Source organism: Hyla sarda, chromosome 7 (assembly GCF_029499605.1).
Source record: "Hyla sarda isolate aHylSar1 chromosome 7, aHylSar1.hap1, whole genome shotgun sequence".
In the NCBI taxonomy this organism is placed as follows: domain Eukaryota; kingdom Metazoa; phylum Chordata; class Amphibia; order Anura; family Hylidae; genus Hyla; species Hyla sarda.
In genome coordinates this window covers 157,148,806-157,166,815 of record NC_079195.1, presented here as the reverse complement: position 1 = coordinate 157,166,815, position 18,010 = coordinate 157,148,806, and the positions used below count along the sequence as shown (strand labels likewise).

At 45.8% G+C, this 18,010-nt stretch overlaps 1 protein-coding gene across 2 annotated transcripts in view; it reads right to left on the bottom strand.

The window, feature by feature from the left end:
- The window catches only part of TCIRG1 (T cell immune regulator 1, ATPase H+ transporting V0 subunit a3), a 550,359-nt gene extending 533,516 nt beyond the window's left edge, over nt 1–16,843 (bottom strand). Inside the window, exons 1-2 of one of the 2 annotated variants that reach the window (XM_056531100.1) lie at nt 16,317–16,843; nt 15,960–16,084 (exon numbers count right to left, since the gene is read on the bottom strand). In XM_056531100.1, the coding sequence (XP_056387075.1) occupies nt 15,960–16,076 (117 nt within the window). In that variant the 5' untranslated portion in view covers nt 16,077–16,084; nt 16,317–16,843. The remainder of the gene's footprint in view (nt 1–15,959; nt 16,085–16,316) is intronic. The other variant, XM_056531098.1, reaches the window with a different exon arrangement.
- Between the last annotated feature and the right edge of the window lie 1,167 nt (nt 16,844–18,010).

The following is an 18,010-nucleotide window of genomic DNA, read 5'->3' as shown; positions in this document are numbered from 1 at the left end:
GGCTCCGTCCTGCTCGCCAGATCTGAGTGGAATGGCGGGCAGAATGGAGCAACATGCTCCTAGCCCGCACAATCCCCTCCTATTACTATGTGATTGGTGTGGCCACTTTGGACACCCAATCACAACTGTACTGAGGGGGGTGGCAACAATGCCAGCCCCCAGTACAGTAAGGATGATGATTGGTGGTGTATATGACACCACCATTCATCATCTGTAACCGGGTCACAGGGTCAAACGTGACCCTGATGACCCGTAACCGCTGTAGAATGCCGGTAAGTAGTTACCGGCGCCCTGCAACGATCGCAGGTATAGGAGGTCCTCCGGTCCTCCTCCGGCATACTGCCGCGATGTCTGCTGAATGACATCAGCAGACATCCGGCTCCGATCCCCGCCCATCTGAATTGACCCCCCTGGGCGATATGCCGCAATGCCTGCTGAATGATTTCAGCAGGCATCGGCTCCGCTCCAGCTGGCTGCGGGGGGCCAGGAAAGCTCATGACGTTCTCATACGTCATGAGTCCTTAACCCCTTAAGGACTGAGCCCTTTTTCACCTTAATGTCACTTTAAACATTAATAACTCTGGGATGCTTTTAGTTATCATTCTGATTCCGAGATTGTTTTTTCGTGACATATTCTACTTTAACATAGTGGTAAAATTTTGTGGTAACTTGCATCCTTTCTTGGTGAAAAATCCCAAAATTTGATGAAAAATTTGAAAATTTTGCATTTTTCTAACTTTGAAGCTCTCTGCTTGTAAGGAAAATGGATATTCCCCAAAAAAATTTTTTAATTCACATATACAATATGTCTACTTCATGTTTGCATCATAAAATTGATGAGTTTTTACTTTTGGAAGACACCAGAGGGCTTTAAAGTTCCGCAGCAATTTTCCAATTTTTCACAAAATTTTGAAACTCGCTTTTTTTCAGGGACCAGTTCAGGTTTGAAGTGGATTTGAAGGGTCTTCATATTAGAAATAACCCATAAATGACCCCATTATAAAAACTGCAACCCCCAAAGTATTCAAAATGACATTCAGTAAGCATTTTAACCCTTTAGGGGTTTCACAGGAATAGCAGCAAAGTGAAGGAGAAAATTCACAATCTTCATTTTTTATACTCGCATGTTCTTGTAGACCCAATTTTAGAATTTTTGCAAGGGGTAAAAAGGAGAAAATTTTTACTTGTATGAAATCCAATTTCTCTCGAGTAAGCACATACCTCATATGTCTATGTTAATTGTTCGGCGGGCGCAGTAGAGGGCTCAGAAGGGAAGGAGCGTCAAATGGTTTTTGGGGGGCATGTCACCTTTAGGAAGCCCCTATGGTGCCAGAACAGAAAAAAAAAACACATGGCATACCATTTTGGAAACTAGACCCCTCGGGGAACGTAACAAGGGGTAATGTGAACCTTAATACCCCCCAGGTGATTCACGACTTTTGCATATGTAAAAAAAAAAAATAAATGTTACCTAAAATGCTTGGTTTCCCAAAAAATTTACATTTTTACAAAGGGTTAAAGCAGAAAATACCCCCCAAAATTTGAAGCCAAATTTCTCCCGATTCAGAAAACACCCCATATGGTGGTGAAAAGTGCTCTGCTGGCGCACTAAAGGTCTCAGAAGAGAAGGCGTCACATTTGGCTTTTTGAAAGCAAATTTTGCTCTGGGGGCATGCCGCATTTAGGAAGCCCCTATGGTGCCAGGACCGCAAAAAAAATCCACATGGCATACCATTTTGGAAACTAGAGCCCTTGGGGAATGTAACAAGGGGTTAAGTGAACCTTAATACCCCACAGGCGTTTCACAACTATTGCATATGTAAAAAAAAAAAAAAAAAAAAATGTTTTACCTAAATGCTTCTTTTCCCAAAAATTTTACATTTTTAAAAAGGGTAAAAGCAGAAAATACCCCCCAAAATTTGTAACACAATTTCTCCCGAGTACGGCGATACCCCATATGTGACCCTAAACTGTTGCCTTGAAATATGACAGGGCTCCAAAGTTAGAGCGCCATGCGCATTTGAGGCCTAAATTAGGGATTGCATAGGGGAATTCTACGCCAGTGATTCCCAAACAGGGTGCCTCCAGCTGTTGTAAAACTCCCAGCATGCTTGGACAGTCAACGGCTGTCCTGCAATACTGGGAGTAGTTGTTTTGCAACAGCTGGAGGCTCCGTTTTGCAAACCGTGGAGTACCAGACGCTTTCATTTTTATTGGGTAGGGGAGGGGGGGGGGATGTGCATATGTAGTGTTTTTTACTTTTTATTTTATTTTTTGTGTTAGTGTAATGTAGTGTTTTTAGGGTACAGTCGCACGGGCGGGGGTTCACAGTAGTTTCTCGCTGGAAGTTTGAGCTGTTGCAGAAAATTTGACGCAGCTCAAACTTGCAGCCCGATACTTACTGTAAGCCTCCGCCCATGTGAGTGTACCCTGTACATTCACATTGGGGGGGGGGGACCTCCAGCTGTTGCAAAACTACAACTCCCAGCATGCGCTGACAGACTGTACATGCTGAGAGTTTTAGTTTTGCAACAGCTGTAGGCACACTGGTTATGTATCACTGAGTTTGTGACCTTACTCAGTGTTTCAAAACCAGTGTGCCTCCAGCTGTTGCAAAACTACAACTCCCAGCATGTACAGTGCATGGTGTAAGGTGACTGCTGGGAGTTGTAGTTTGCAACAGCTGGAGGCACACCGGTCGTGAAACACTGAGTTAGGTAAAAAAAAACTGAGTTTCACAACCAGTGTGCCTTCAGCTGTTGCAAAACTACAACTCTCAGCAGTCACCGACAGCCAACGGGCATGCTGGGAGTTGTAGTTATGCAACCAGCAGATGCACCACTACAACTCCCAGCATGCACTTTAGCTGTTTGTGCAATCTGGGAGTTGTAGTTACACAACAGCTGAAGGTACACTTTTCCATAGAAAAAAAAATGTGCCTCCAGCTGTTGCAAAACCATAAGTCCCAGCATGCCCATAAGGGAATGCTGGGAGTTGTGGTGGTCTGCCTCCTGCTGTTGCATAACTACAGCTCCCAGCATGCCCTTTTTGCATGCTGGGAGCTGTTGCTAAGCAACAGCAGGAGGCTGTAACTCACCTCCTGCTGCTGCTCCGTCGCAGGACTGTCCCTCGCCGCCGCCGTCGCTCCTGGGGCCCCGATCCCAACATGGACGCCTGGGATCGGGGTCCCCAGCACCCGGGGTCGTCTTCCCGCACCCGCTCACGTCCTCCGGAAGAGGGGCAGAGCGGGTGCGGGAGTGACACCCGCAGCAGGCGCCCTGATTGGTCGGCCGGTAATCCGGCCGACGAATCAGGGCGATCGTGAGGTGGCACCAGTGCCACCTCACCCCTGCAGGCTCTGGCTGTTTGGGGCCGTCAGAGACGGCCCCGATTAGCCAGTAATTCCGAGTCACCGGAGACCCGATTGACCCGGAATCGCCGCAGATCGCTGGACTGAATTGTCCAGCGATCTGCGGCGATCGTGGACATGGGGGGGCATAATGACCCCCCTGGGCGATATGCCGGGATGCCTGCTGAACGATTTCAGCAGGCATCCGGCTCCGGTCCCCAACCAGCTAGCGGTGGGGACCGGAATTCCCACGGGCGTATGGATACGCCCTGCGTCCTTAAGAGGTTAAGGACTCTGAAGTGAAGACTTAGGAGACCGTCATGAGTCCTGAAGGGGTTAAGGACTGAGGGCGTATGGGTACGCCCATGGGAATTTCGGTCCCCGCCGCTAGCTGGTCGAGGAGCGGACAGGGATGCCTACTGAAATCATTCAACAGGCATCCCGGCACATTGCCAAGGGGGGTCCTGAGACCCCCCGAAATTGGCAATCACTGGTCAATTCAGACCGGCAATTTTCAGCAATTCCGGTTCCCACCGCTCAGGGATCGGAGCCAGATGCCTGCTGAAATCGTTCAGCAGGCATCCCAGCAAAGTGCCGAGGGAGATCCTGAGGATCTCCCATATCGGTGATCACCGGGAAATACTAAACCGCTATCTCCGGGTCATCTGGGTCATGTGTGACCCGATGACCGGGATTAGGATGATCGGTGGTGTAATATACACCACCAAATCATCATCCATACAGTACTGGGAGGTGGCAGTGTTGCCACCCCCAGTACAGCTGTGATTGGGCGGCCGTAGTGACTGCACCAATCACGGCAGTATGGGGAGGGGGGTGAAGGAGCACGTTGCTCCGTTCTGTGCACAATTATTGTGAGATCTGGTGTGCAGGACGTAGCCCTGTGCTGCCATCCCCCCCCCCCTCAGTCAAAAAAGCGCCCCCTTGCCCCCTTGGCACATAAAGCAACCAGGGACAGTTTAGATTAGGTAGGGACAGTTAGGAGTAAAAAAAAAAAAATAAATAAACAGATTTTTTTTTTCAGCGTACCATCTATAGTAGGTGTCCACAGCACCTTTAGCTGCATGACCCCGGCCCTACAGGATCACTGGGGTCTGCCCCTAGCAGATTTTTTGGGGGTGCAGACTTTTTTTTTTTTTTTTTACCGAAAACGTGTGGCCGGGCCCTCTTCGCTATAAAAGAGCGGTCCGCCACCATTAGCTAAAGCCCACCCGACACTGATCAGTACCGTAGTACTGATCAGCGTTTTTTGTGGTGAAGGCGCTTTTTCGGGGATTAAAGAGTCTTTATTTTATTTTTTGCACCTATAGGCAGTCCGTGCCACCAGTAGTAGGCCTGTGCTGTGTGCAGTCTTCCCCCCGCTGTGAGTGATTTATCACTGATCTTTTTTTTTTTTGGGTTCAGGTGGGTGCTTTTTTTTCGGGTTTTAATCGTTTTTTTATAAAATTTTTGGGAGTTTGTGTGTTGGGGTCTGTGTACATGCCACCAGCCACTGTTCTGGCCAGGCCAGACCCATCCCCCCCACCCTCCCCCCGCACTGACTTCTGCACCCCCTGCTGCCTCCAAGCGCTAATCAGTGTGCACACCACTGATTAGGTAAACTTTTTTTGGCGCAGGGTGTTTTGCACTAGAAGTTTTATTTTTTTTTATTTATTTTTTTTACTTTCGTTTTAATTTTTATATTTTTGTTCTTAGGGTGGGTTAGGGTAGGAAGTCTCGCACCACACCACACACCGTAATTAAGTTTTCCCCCCACATATATACACTTCACCCCCCATTAGAGTAGGGAAATTGCAGTTTGTTTTCAGCGGGAGACGGCATATGCCTTACTTGCCTCCGACTCTTAAAGCGTCAGAGGGCGAGGAAGACCCCACCTTCCTTATTTCCACATCATCTAGTTCTGATGATGAGCTACCAAGGCGGCAGAGATGCCCCCGTGCGAGGCTGCAAACCTCCTCTGCTCCTGACCCTGTGCCCCATGCTAGTACGAGTCCCCCTGGAGCTCATACTAGTCAAGCCCCCCAGCCAAGTTTACTGGTGCACCGTACCGGCAAACTTGTCTGGACTCAGCCAGCGGACCACGAGCCCTTGATTCCTGAGTTTGTTGGCAACCCAGGAATCAAGATTGACATTGTCTGGTTCACTGAAATGGACTACTTCAGTTTTTTTTCAGTGACGACTTGGTCAATCTGATGGTTGACCAGATGAACCTGTACGCCCAACAGTTCGCCAATGCAAACCTGGACTCATTTTTAGCTAGACCCAATAAGTGGTACCCAGTCAATGCAGCCGAAATGAGGACCTTTTGGGGCTTCGGGCTCCATATGGGTCTAGTTAAAAAAAAAAAAAAAACAGCGTCAGGCAATACTGGAGTGTGGGTGTCCTCTACCAGACCCCGCTCTACAGTATGGCCATGGCACATCCCTGGTTCGAGGCCATTCAGAAATTATTGCATTATGCTGATAATGCGGCATGTCCACCCCACAGTGATCACGCGTATGACTGCCTGTATAAAATCAGACCGTTCATCAATCACTTCGGGGGCCAAATTTTGGGAGGCATATGTCCCTGGGTGGGATATCGCTATTAACGGGAGCTTTAACGGGAGACTCTGCTTTCGGCAATACATCCAAGCCAAGCGAGCGCGGTATGGCGTGAAGATGTATACACTTTGCGAGAGTACCTCAGGGTACACTTGCAAGTTTATGGTGTATGAGGGACATGATTCCCGTATTGAACCCCCAGAATGTCCCCCACTCTGGGTTTTAGCAGGAAAATTGTTTGGGGCCTTTTGCACCCATTGCTAGATAAAGGTTACCCCCTTTACGTGGATAACATCCCTCTCTTCACATCCCTTTCCGCCAGATCCACAGTCGCTTGTGGGACAGTCCGGAAAAATCTAAGAGGCCCCATCCCCTACATGCTCCTATCCCCCGGGATGAGTCCCATGCCTTTTCCCAAGAAAACCTGTTGCAGGTCAGGTATAAGGACAAGAGGGATGTGCTTATGCTCACCACAATTCATGGGAACGGCAGCTCCCCTGTCCGAGGTACCGGTCCTCAAGCCCGATTGTATTCTGGACTACAATCGGTATTTGGGGGAAGTTGATCTTTCTGATCAAGCCCTCAAGCCATATGATGCCATGCGCAAAACACTGACATGGTACAAAAATAGTTACGGTCTAATTGGCACAGGTTACAGCACACTGGCAACACAGGGACATTCCTGCAGTTTCAAGAGGAAGTTCTAAAGGCTTTCATCCTTTGTGGCTGCCAAGGAGCAGGTCAGAGCACCTCTGGAACTGTGGGCCCCCGGATCATACCCGGCCAGGGGAGGAAAGCAGAGCACTTAACATCCACATATGGGGCATTGTCTTAATCAGGAGAAATTGGGCTTCAAATTTTGGGGTCCCTATTTCCCCTTGTGAAGAAGAAAAATTTGGATAACACCATCATTTTAGTGTTAATCACATTTTTCATTTTCCCGTCCAACTTCAACACAAAATAGTCAAACACCTGTGAGGTGTTAAGGCTCACTATACCCCTTGTTATGTTCATTGAGGGGTGTAGTTTCCAAAATAGTATGCCATGTGTTTTTTTTTTTTTTGCTGTTCTGGCACCCTGATTACTTTCTAAATGCAACATGCCCCCCAAAAACCATTTTATCAAAATTCTCTTTCAAAAAGCAAAATTTTGCTCCTTCTCTTCTGAGCATTTTAGTGCGCCAGCAGCGCACTTAAATATATGGGGCATTTTCTTAATCGGGAGAAATTGGGCTTCAAATTTTGGGGTCCATTTTCTCCTATTACCCTTTGGGAAAAAAAGATGTGGGGGTAACACCATTTTAGTGTTAAAAATCTAATTTTCAATTTTCACTTCCAACTTCAACGCAAAGTCGTCCAACACCTGTGAGGGTTAAGGCTCACTATACCCCTTGTTACTATTTTGGAAACTACATCACTCAAGGAAAGTACCATGTGGGGGTTATTTTGCTGTTCTGGCACCATGAGGGCATCCTAAATGCAACATGGCCCCCAATTTTTATTTTTATTTTTTATCCCAAAGTTGCTCTTTGCCTCTTGAGCCATTTTGTGAGCCCAAAGAGCACTTTCTGTCAACATATGAGGTATTTCCATACTCTAAACAAATTTGGATACAAAGTTCGGGGGGCTTTTTCTCCTTATACCACTTTTAAAAATGAAAAAAAAAAATGGGGCTACAAGAACATGTTAGTGTAAAAAAAAAAAATTAGATTTTTCTCCATTTTGCTGCTATTCTTGTGAAACACCTAAAAGGGTTAAGCTTTCTGAATGTCATTTTGAATACTTTGAGGGGTGTAGTTTCTATATTGGGGTCATTTATGGGTTATTTCTCACAGAAAGGCCCCTGAAATCCACTTCAAACTTAACTGGTCCCTGAAAAAGTCAGATTTTGAAGTGGTCGCGAAAATTTAGAAAAATTGCTGCTATACTTTGAAGCCCTCTAATGTCTTCAAAAAGTAAAAAAAATATGTCAGCTTTCTGAGGCCAACATAAAGTAGACATATTGTATTTGTGAATAGATATAAAATTTATTTGGAACATCTATTTTCCTTACAAGCAGAGTTTCAAAGTTAGAAAAATGCTAAATACCAAGAAAGGATGCAATTAATGATGAAAATTTACCACTATGTTAAAGTAGAAATTGTCACGAAAAAACAAATCTCGGAATCAGAATAAACGGTAAAAGTATCCCAGAGTTATTAAATGCATTAAGTGACAGTGGTCAGAAAAGCAAAAGGGCTCAGTCCTTAAGGTGAAAAAGGGCTCAGTTCTTAACCACTTAAGGACCCAGGGCGTATGGGTACACCCTGGCTTCCTGGTAGTTAAGGACCCAGGGCGTACCTGTATGCCCGTGGGAATTCCAGTCCCCGCCGGGCGGATGGACCGGGATGCCTGTTGAAATCATTCAGCAGGCATCCCGTGCAAATTCACACTGGCGATCTGCAGCGATTCCGGTCACACGGGTCGCGTGTGCCCTGGAGATACATGGTGATTGGGGGTGAAGAATACACCAATCACCTCATCTATGGGGAGGTGGTGATTTCGTCACCCCCTCCCCAGGAGCACTGCCATTGGTCAGACCAATAGCAGCCGGCAGAGGAGGGGTTAATGTCCCCTTCTCGTAGCTCTGCTCGCCCACCGCGTTCAGTCAGTGGGCAGAGATGTAAGGGAGAGCTAGGGGTAATAGGTCCTCAAGAGTCCGCCGCAGTTTTTTCAGCATGACCCGGGCCATATTAGGGGTTCAGGGCACTGCATTTCCCCCCCTTTTTTTTTTTGGCCTCAGCGTTTTTTGTTTTTTTCCCCATATAACGGAGTGCGATTTATAATCACACCCCCTTATATACAAAAGTTAAACCAAGCACACACGCTACATACTTCCCCGCCACCGTAGAAAAAAAGGCAATGGTCATTTTCGGCGGGATTCGCTTTACTTGCTTCCGAATCTACCAGTGAGGACGACTTAAGATCCTACTTTTCTGTGTTCTTCCTCGTCCTCCTCATCATCTAGCACTGATGATGAGTCCCCTGTACGGCGGCGGAGACGCCACCAGGCAAGGCCACGCACGCCCCCATTAAAGTGACCCAGTGGCCGGCACTAGAACGAGCGTCCATGCCGCTCGTAGGAGGAGTCCGACCCCCCCCCCCCCCCCAGACAATTTTACCGGAGCTCCCTTCCGGTGAACCTGTCTGGAGACCCCCAGAGGGTTATCAGCCATGGATTCCTGAGTTTGTTGGCGACTCAGGAATCCGGATTGACACTGTTGGATACACTGAAATTGACTATTTTAGTTATTTTTTCAGTGACAGCTTTGCCAACCTAATGGTGGAGCAGACGAATCTGTACGCCCAACTGTTCGTCGTCCACCACCCTGATTAGTTTTTGGCTAGGTCCAATGAATGGTACGCCGTCAGTGCAGCCGAAATGGGGCCTCGTGCTGCATATGGGCCTGGTCAAAAAACCCATTGTCAGGCAGTACTGGAGCGGGGACGTCCTCTACCATACCCCGCTTTACAGTACTGCCATGATACGGAAGCGGTTCGAGTCCATTTGGAAATGCCTCCATTACACTGATAATGCGGCATGTCCCCCCGCCCCGAGATGATCCCACCTATGACCAGCTTTACAAAGTGAGGCCGGTCATAGATCACTTTGGGGCCAAATTTTTGGAGACCTACGTACTGCTCAGGGACCTCTCGGTAGACAAGTCTCTTTTGAGGGGAGACTCATCTTCCGCCAGTATATTCCCTCGAAGCGGACGCGGTATGACGTGAAACTCTACAAACTTTGTGAGTACCTCTGGGTACACTTACAAGTTTAGAGTATATGGACGACGAGATTCCCGTATTGAACAGAATGTTCCCCCACTCTGGGTGTTAGCAGGAAAATCGTTTGGGAGCTTGTGCACCCATCGCTGGATAAGGGTTACCATGTGTACAACTTTTATACCAGCATCCCTCTGTTCACATCCCTTGCCGCCAGATTGACATCCACTTGTGGGACAGTGCGGAAGAACCAGAGAGGACTCCCTCTAAATTTTATTCAGACACCTATGCCCAAGGGTGAGTCCCGTGCCCTCAACCATGAAAACCTGTTGCTGGTCAGGTATAAGGATAACAGTAATGTCTTTATGCTGTCCACAATTCATGGTAAGGGCAGCTCACATGTCCCTGTGCGAGGTACCACAACAACGGTCCTCAAGCCTGATTGTATTCTGGACTACAATCAGTATATGGGGGGGGGGGGGGGGGCAGTTTCTCTTTCTGATCAAGTCCTCAAGCCATAAATGCCCATGTGGAAAACACGGGTATGGTACAAAAAAAGTTGCGGTCTACTTGGTACAGGTTGCCATGTACAACTCTTTTGTACTGTCCCAGTACGCCAGCAACACAGGGACGTTCCTCCAGTTCTAAAAAAGAAGTCCTAAGGGCCCTGATCTTTGCTGACCGGGAAAAGCAGGCCGGACTTCACAGGAAACTGGAAATATAGGTGCCAGGATCGTCCCAGGCCAGCACTTTCCAGGTGAGGTCCCCCACACTGGAAAGAAGGGACGATCCCAGAAAAAATGCAGAGTGTGTCACAAGAGGGGGATACGGAAGGACACCACTTAATGTGACACTTGCCCCGATCATCCTGGCCTCTGCATTAAAAACTGCTTCAGGGAGTATCCCACTTCCATGCAGTACAAAATTTTCCCTTTTCATTTTAATTTCCCATAATTTGACCCCAATGTACCAAGTCCAGAGTACATTCCAAGTTTTAACCCCATAAACCACTAAATTGCCCCCCAAATTTTTTTTTTAAACTGATAAGACCTCTGGGGGTATTTTTTCCAAAGATGGGTCCTGGGTCAGTGTCACTATCAGGGACTTTTTTTTATGTTTACTCAAATGTGCAGCGCTCTCTCCCCACCTGAGCGGTGTGCGCATTTAAGGCAACAGGTTAGGGACAGCCACACACATCCCATTCCCAGAATGAGGATTCAGAGCATAGGGTTTGGGGTGGGCATCATTCTGGGAACATAACCTGTTTTATAATTTCATGCAAAAGCTCAAGGCCCCTGACTGCGCTCCTGCTCCTCCGAGACCTGATGTGCACCCACAGAGCTGTTTACGCCCAGATATGAGGTTATGTTCTTATTCCAAAGAAATGTACTTACAAATTTAGTGACATTTTCTCCTGTTACCACTAGTGAAAATGAAAAATTTGCGGTAACCCCAGCATTTTATAGTGTAAAAAATCTAATTTTTCCTTTTCACATCCCAATTTAATGAACATTTATCAAACACCTGTAGGGTGTTAAGGCTTACTGTACCCCTTGTTACGTGCCTTGAGGGGTGTAGTTTTCAAAATAATATGCCATGTTTTTTTTTTTCTGTTCTGGCACCATAGGGGCTTCCTAAATGCGACACGCCGCCTCCGCCCCCCCCCCCCCCCTCAGCAAAATTTGCAAATGTGACTCCTCTTCTGAACATTGTAGTGCCACACATGGGGTATTGACGTCCACACATGGGGTATTACCATACTCAGAAGAGATGGGGTTACACATTTTGGGGGGCACTGTCTCCTATTACCCCTTGTGAAAATGTAAAATTTTGGGGGGGGGGGGGGGGGGGGGAGAATACCAGCATTTTAGTGAAGAAAATTGAAAACATTTTTAAACATTTACATATCCAAATTTAACGAAAAGTCGTGAAACACCTGTGGGGTGTTAAGGCTCACTGTACCCCTTGTTACGTTCCTTGAGGGGTGCAGTTTCCAAAATAGGCCATGTGGGTGATTTTTTGCTGTTTTGGCACATAGGGGCTTCCTAAATGCAACATGCCCCCCCATAAACCATTTCAGAAAAAAAATTTGCTTTCCAAAAGCCAAATGTGACTCCTCCTCTTCTGAGCATTGTAGTGCACCCGCAGCGCACTTTACGTCTACATAAAGGGTATTTCCATACTCAGAAGAGATGGGGTTACAAATTTTGGGGGGCATTTTCTCCTTTTACCCGTTGTAAAAATTAAAAATTTGGGGGAGAACTAGCATTTTAGTGAAAAAAAAAAAAAAAAAATCATTTACACATCCAACTTTAATAAAAAGTCAAACACCTACAAAAATTTTTAAAAACTTGGTCTACAAGAACATGAGAGTGTAAAAAAATGAAGATTTTGAATACTTTAATGGGGTATTTCTAATATGAAGGCCCTTCAAATCCACTTCAAAAATGAACTGGTCCCTGAAAATTTTTTTACACTGGCATGTTCTTGTAATTTTGTAACCCAATTTCTCTCGAGTAAGGAAATACCTCATATGTGTATGTCAAGTGCTTGGTGGGTGCACTAGAGGGCTCAGAAGGGAAGGAGCACCAGTGGGATTTTGGACAGAGTTTTTCTGAAATGGTTTTTGGGGGGGCATGTCACATTTAAGAAGTCCCTATGGTACCAGAACAGCAAAAAAATTAAATAAAATAAAAATAAAAACACACATGGCATACAATTTTGGAAACTACACCACTCAAGGAACGTAACAAGGGGTACAGTGAGCCTTTACACCCCACAGGTGTTTGACGACTTCTTTAAAGTTGGATGTGTAAAAGATTCTCCCCCCCCCCCCCCCCCCCACTAAAATGCTAGTTTTCCCCCAAATTTTTACAAGAGATAATTTGAGAAGATGCCCCCCAAAATTTGTAACCCCATCTCTTCTTAGTATGGAAATACCCCATGTGTGGACGTCAAGTGCTCTGCTGGCACACACTACAATGCTCAGAAGAGAAGGAGTCACATTTGGCTTTGGGAAAGCAAATTTTGCTGAAATGGTCTTTGGGGAGCATGTCGCATTTAGGAAGCCCCTATGGTGCCAGAACAGCCAAAAAAAAAAAAAAAAAAAAAACACCACATGGCATACTGTTTAGGATACTACACCCCTCAAGGAACGTAACAAGGGGTACAGTGAGCCTTCACACCCCACAAGTATTTGACGACCTTTTTTGTGAAAGTTGGATGGTTAAATGAAAAAAGGGGTAATAGGAGAAAATGGCCCCAAAATTTGTAACCCCATTTCTTCTGAGTATGGAAATACCCCATGTGTGGACGTCGAGTGCTCTGCTGGCGCACCAAAATGCTCAGAAGAAGAGGATCGCAATTGAAATTTTGGGGAGAGAATTTGTGTGTCCATTGTTCTGGCACTATGGGGGCTTTGTAAACACACGTGGCCTTCAATTTCGGACAAATGTCCTCTTCAAAAGCCCAATGGCGCTTCTCCTCTTTTGAGCATTGTAGTGCACCAGAAGAGCACTTTACATCCACATATGGGGTATGTTCTTACTCGAAAGAAATGTGGTTACAAATTTTGGGGACTTTTTTCCCCATTTTCCCTTGTGAAGATGAAAAATTTAGGGTAACTCCAGCATTTTAGTGAAAAAATGTTTTCTTCATTTTCCCATCCAACTTTCATGAAAATTTGTCAAACCCCTGTGGGGTGTTAAAGCTCACTATACCCCTTGTTACATTCCGTGAGGGGTGCAGTTTCCAAAATGGGGTCACATGTGGGTATTTGTTTTTTTGCATTTATGTCAGAACCGCTGTAAAATCAGCCACCCCTGTGCAAATCACCAATTTAGGCCTCAAATGTACATAGTGCACTCTCACTCCTGAGCCTTGTTGTGTATCCGAAGAGCACTTTACGGCCCACATATGTGGTATTTCCGTACTCAGGAGAAATTGCATTACAAATTTTGGGGGTCTTTTCCTTTTACTGCTTGTGAAAATAAGTATGGGGCAACACCAGCATGATAGTGTAAAACATTTTTTTTTTTTTTTTTAACACACACTAATAGGCTGGGGTATCCCCCAACTTTTCCTTTTCATACGGGGGAAAAGGAGAAAAAGCCCCCCCAAAATTTGTAGTGCAATTTCTCCCGAGTATGGAAATACCCCATATGTGGCCCTAAACTGAAATACAACAGGGCTCCGAAGTGAGAGAGCGCCATGCGCATTTGAGGACTAAATTGGGGATTGCATAGGGGTGGACATAGGGGTATTGTACGCCAGTGATTCCCAAACAGGGTGCCTCCAGCTGTTGCTAAACTCCCAGTATGCCTGGACAGTCAGTGGCTGTCCAGAAATGCTGGGAGTTGTTGTCAACACTGTCATATGATGCTTTTTTCATTTTTATTGGGGGGGGGGGAAGACAGTGTAAGGGGGTGTATATGTAGTGTTTTACCCTTTATTATGTTAGTGTAGTGTTTTTAGGGTACATTCGCACTGGAAGGTTTACAGTGAGTTTCCCGCTAGGAGTTTTGCTGCGGCAAAAAATTTGCCGCAGCTCAAACTTCAAGCAGGAAACTTACTGTAAACCCGTCTGTGTGAATGTACCCTGCACATTCACATGGGGGGGGGGGGGTGCAAACCCCCAGCATGTACTGACAGACCATGCATGCTGGGAGTTGTACTTTTGCAGTTGTAGTTTTGCAACAGCTGGAGGCACACTGGTTGGAAAACCTTCAGTTAGGTTCTGTTACCTAACTCAGTATTTTCCAACTAGTGTGCCTCCAGCTGTTGCAAAACTACAACTCCAAGCATGTACTGATCGCAGAAGGGCATGCTGGGAGATGTAGGTATGCAACAGCTGGAGGTACGCAACTACAACTCCCAGCATGCCGAGACAGCTGTTTGGGCATGCTGGGATTTGCAGTTTTGCAACATCTGGAGGGCTACAGTTTAGAAACCACTGCACAGTGATCTAAAAAACGGTGGCCCTCCAGATGTTGCAAAACTACAAATACCAGCATGCCCAGACAGCAAACTGCTGTGTGGGCATGCTAGGAGGAGTTGTAGTTTTGCTAGATTTAGAGGGTCACAGTTTAGAGAGCACTGCATAGTGATCTCCAAACTGTAGCCCTCCAGCTGTTACAAAACTGCAAATCTCAGCATGCCCAAACAGCAAACAGCTGTTTGGGCATGCTGGAAGTTGTAGTTTTGGAACATCTGGAGGGCTACAGTTTAGAGACCACTGTATAGATATTGCTAGGCAACTCACCGGCTTCCGTAGGATCCAGAGAGCCGGATCGCCGTCCTCTGCTACCGCGGATCACTGCCGCCGATCGCCGCCAGCTGCCGCCGCTGATGAGTGTGTGGACTTCGGCACCGGTCCCCGTCGGTTTCCCAGTTCTGCCCGGCCTACCGTGGGTGGGCTGAACGGGGGAACCGAACGTTAAACACCCCCCCTGCCCCCGATCTGCTATTGTCGTCGTTTCTGGATGACCAATAGCAGGGAGGATCATGGGTATCTTGGGCAACCCCAATCCGCCTTATTTTCCGGGTCACTGTAGACCCGTATGACCTGGAATCATCGCAAATCGCCAGTGTGAATTTGCCGACATGGGCCGAAATTCCCAGGGGCTTACAGGTACGCCCTGGGTCCTTAACTGGTTAAGGGGTTAAAGACATTACATCAAAGTTGGATCAGCATGTAGTGTGGTTTTCCATTTTGAATGTGACACCTTATCCAGACATCCATGGGCTGATAAATTTGATTTCCATTGATAATTTGTGTGTGATTTTGCTGTCAGCACATTCAACTATGTAAAGACTAAAGTATTTCATACGATTAGTTCATTCATTCAGATCTAAGCTGTGTTATCTTAGTGTTCCATGAATTTTTTTTTTTTGAGCAGTGTGTGTGTATATATATATATATATATATATATATATATATATATATACACACACACACACACACACACACACACACAATGTACACCTAAGGAGAAGTTGCTTGCACACGTCAAAAATATGGGAAGTTGTTTGCACATGACAAAAAAAAAAAAAAAAAGGAATACATTCGGAAAACTACTGTTCCCCTAAATCATATTATGAGAATCATTCACTGGAAGAATTTATCCTGCAACAATGTAATGTGTACATATATCCATGCATACAGTTATAGATTTGGCAGGGATTACATATGATACCCATAAACACACAGACCCCTGACAGGAACAAAAGGGAACTAGGTAGGACACCAGAAGAGTTATAACATAAACCACATCTCCACAAAAGACTTACATCTCGAAACTCTACCAGTCCAAGCTCACCCAGTTCGCTTACACATTGGTATTCACTACCAGACTGAAGGAACAGCTGCACCAGACACATTTCCTCTCCCCGGAAAAAAGAGCCCATCTCTGTAGCTGCAATGCATAATATAAAAAGTAGTTAGGAGTGATAATGATTAGACCATGTGATTAAATGCTTTATGTTTTATGGAAGTAAGTGAATTAATATTAAAGGCACCGGGAAAACAGCTGTATGAGATTTTAAACTACACACCATTAAAATAAACCCCCTAAGCGTCAAGAAACCATATTGTGGCGCGAATATACCCCAAAAGCAATGATACACTACGAGAGAACTGTTACTGACCTGTAGCTGTGAGCTTTGCACTACAAACTAAACTTCCTCTCTGTTTAGTTCCTGCACTGTGGGAGGAGAGGAGGACGACAGCAGAGGAGGGAGGGGTAAGGTTGTTACACAGGTTTATCAGACGAAAGAGGAGGGCCGTCTTAGTGAGCAGAGATAAAAAATAAAATAAAAAAAAACACAAAGCAGGATCTGAAAGAGGAAGCTTCGTGGTTGGGAAATTTTCATAGTCACAAGTTGTGCGTTCAGGGCTGGGAGATGCCGATGGCCATTAAGCTGTTGTGAAACTGCAAGTCCAAGCTGGTGCCTTGTTGGGAAACGCGTAACAGAGTATGGGGCACAAAAAGAACAGAAAACAGTGCTTGCAACAGTGTTTACAGATTCAAAAACTCTATGGATGCTAAAGGATGGCACCAGACTGAACCCTTCCTCACACTGTGAGGCATGTTCATACTTGCAAACATTTGAGAAGGGATAACTAGGGATTCTGAAGTAAAGAACAAAAAGTGTCATGCTAATTTTTTTTTCTTATGTCTTTCTCATTTATATGTCACCAATGACAGTAGACCTGATTAATCAAAGCATGTAAAAGAATAACTGGAGAGATTTTCTATTAACAACCAATCACAGCTTAGCTTTCCTGTCTTAACGAGCTCTGGTAAAGTGAAAGCTGACCTGTGATTGGTTGCTATGGTAAAACCAGATAGTTTTTCCTTGACATTTTCAGAAATCAGCGACAGTGTCCTGCCACTGCTTAGAGTGAGGCTAGATTCTCACTGCCTTTTGGCAGTTTTAGTTTAAAATAAAAATGAATGCCTTCTTAGATTTGGTTCACTTACCAAAACTAACAACAGCCCAAGTTGCTGAACTAAACAACCCCTTTAGCATGGAGGAATTGGATAGGGTGATTCGGTCCCTCCCCTCCGGGAAATCTCCTGGACCGGACGGACTCACTAATGAGTATTTTAAGAAGTTTGCCCACATTTTTCGTATCCCCATGTTGTCGTTTTTTGAATCGGCGGTGGCCTCCGGATCCCTTCCAGACGAAAACCAGAAAGCTCTCATTGTCACCCCAAAACTTTAGGCCCATATCCCTTTTAAATTGTGACGTTAAAATGTATGCTAAACTAATTGCGACGCACTTAGCCTCCACATTACCTAGTTTAATAAACCCAGATCAGACTGGTTTTGTTGTAGGACGTCAATCGTCTGATAACTCTCGGAGGGTACTTAATTTAATACAGTATGTTAATTATTACAAAACCCCTGCTGTAATGGTAGCCTTGGACGCCGAAAAGGCGTTTGATCGCCTTCACTGGGATTACGCCTTTGCAGTTTTGGATAAAATGGGGTTTCAGGGAGAAATACTTAGAGCTATTAAGGCTCTATACTCAGCTCCCTCGGCGAAAGTCTTTACTAATGGGACTGTCTGACCCTTTCCGCCTGACCAACGGAACCCGACAAGGGTGCCCTTTATCTCCCTTGCTTTTTATCCTATCTCTAGAACCGTTGGCGCAGGCGGTGAGGGAGACGGATGCAATTTCTGGGGTTAAGGTGGGTCCAGTAGACCATGTAATATCTCTTTACGCAGATGACAATATCCTGTCGCTGTCCAGACCTGAGATATCCCTCCCTGCAGCGCTGTCACTTCTAACTAGATTCGGGGCTATATCATACTACAAGTTGAATGCACAGAA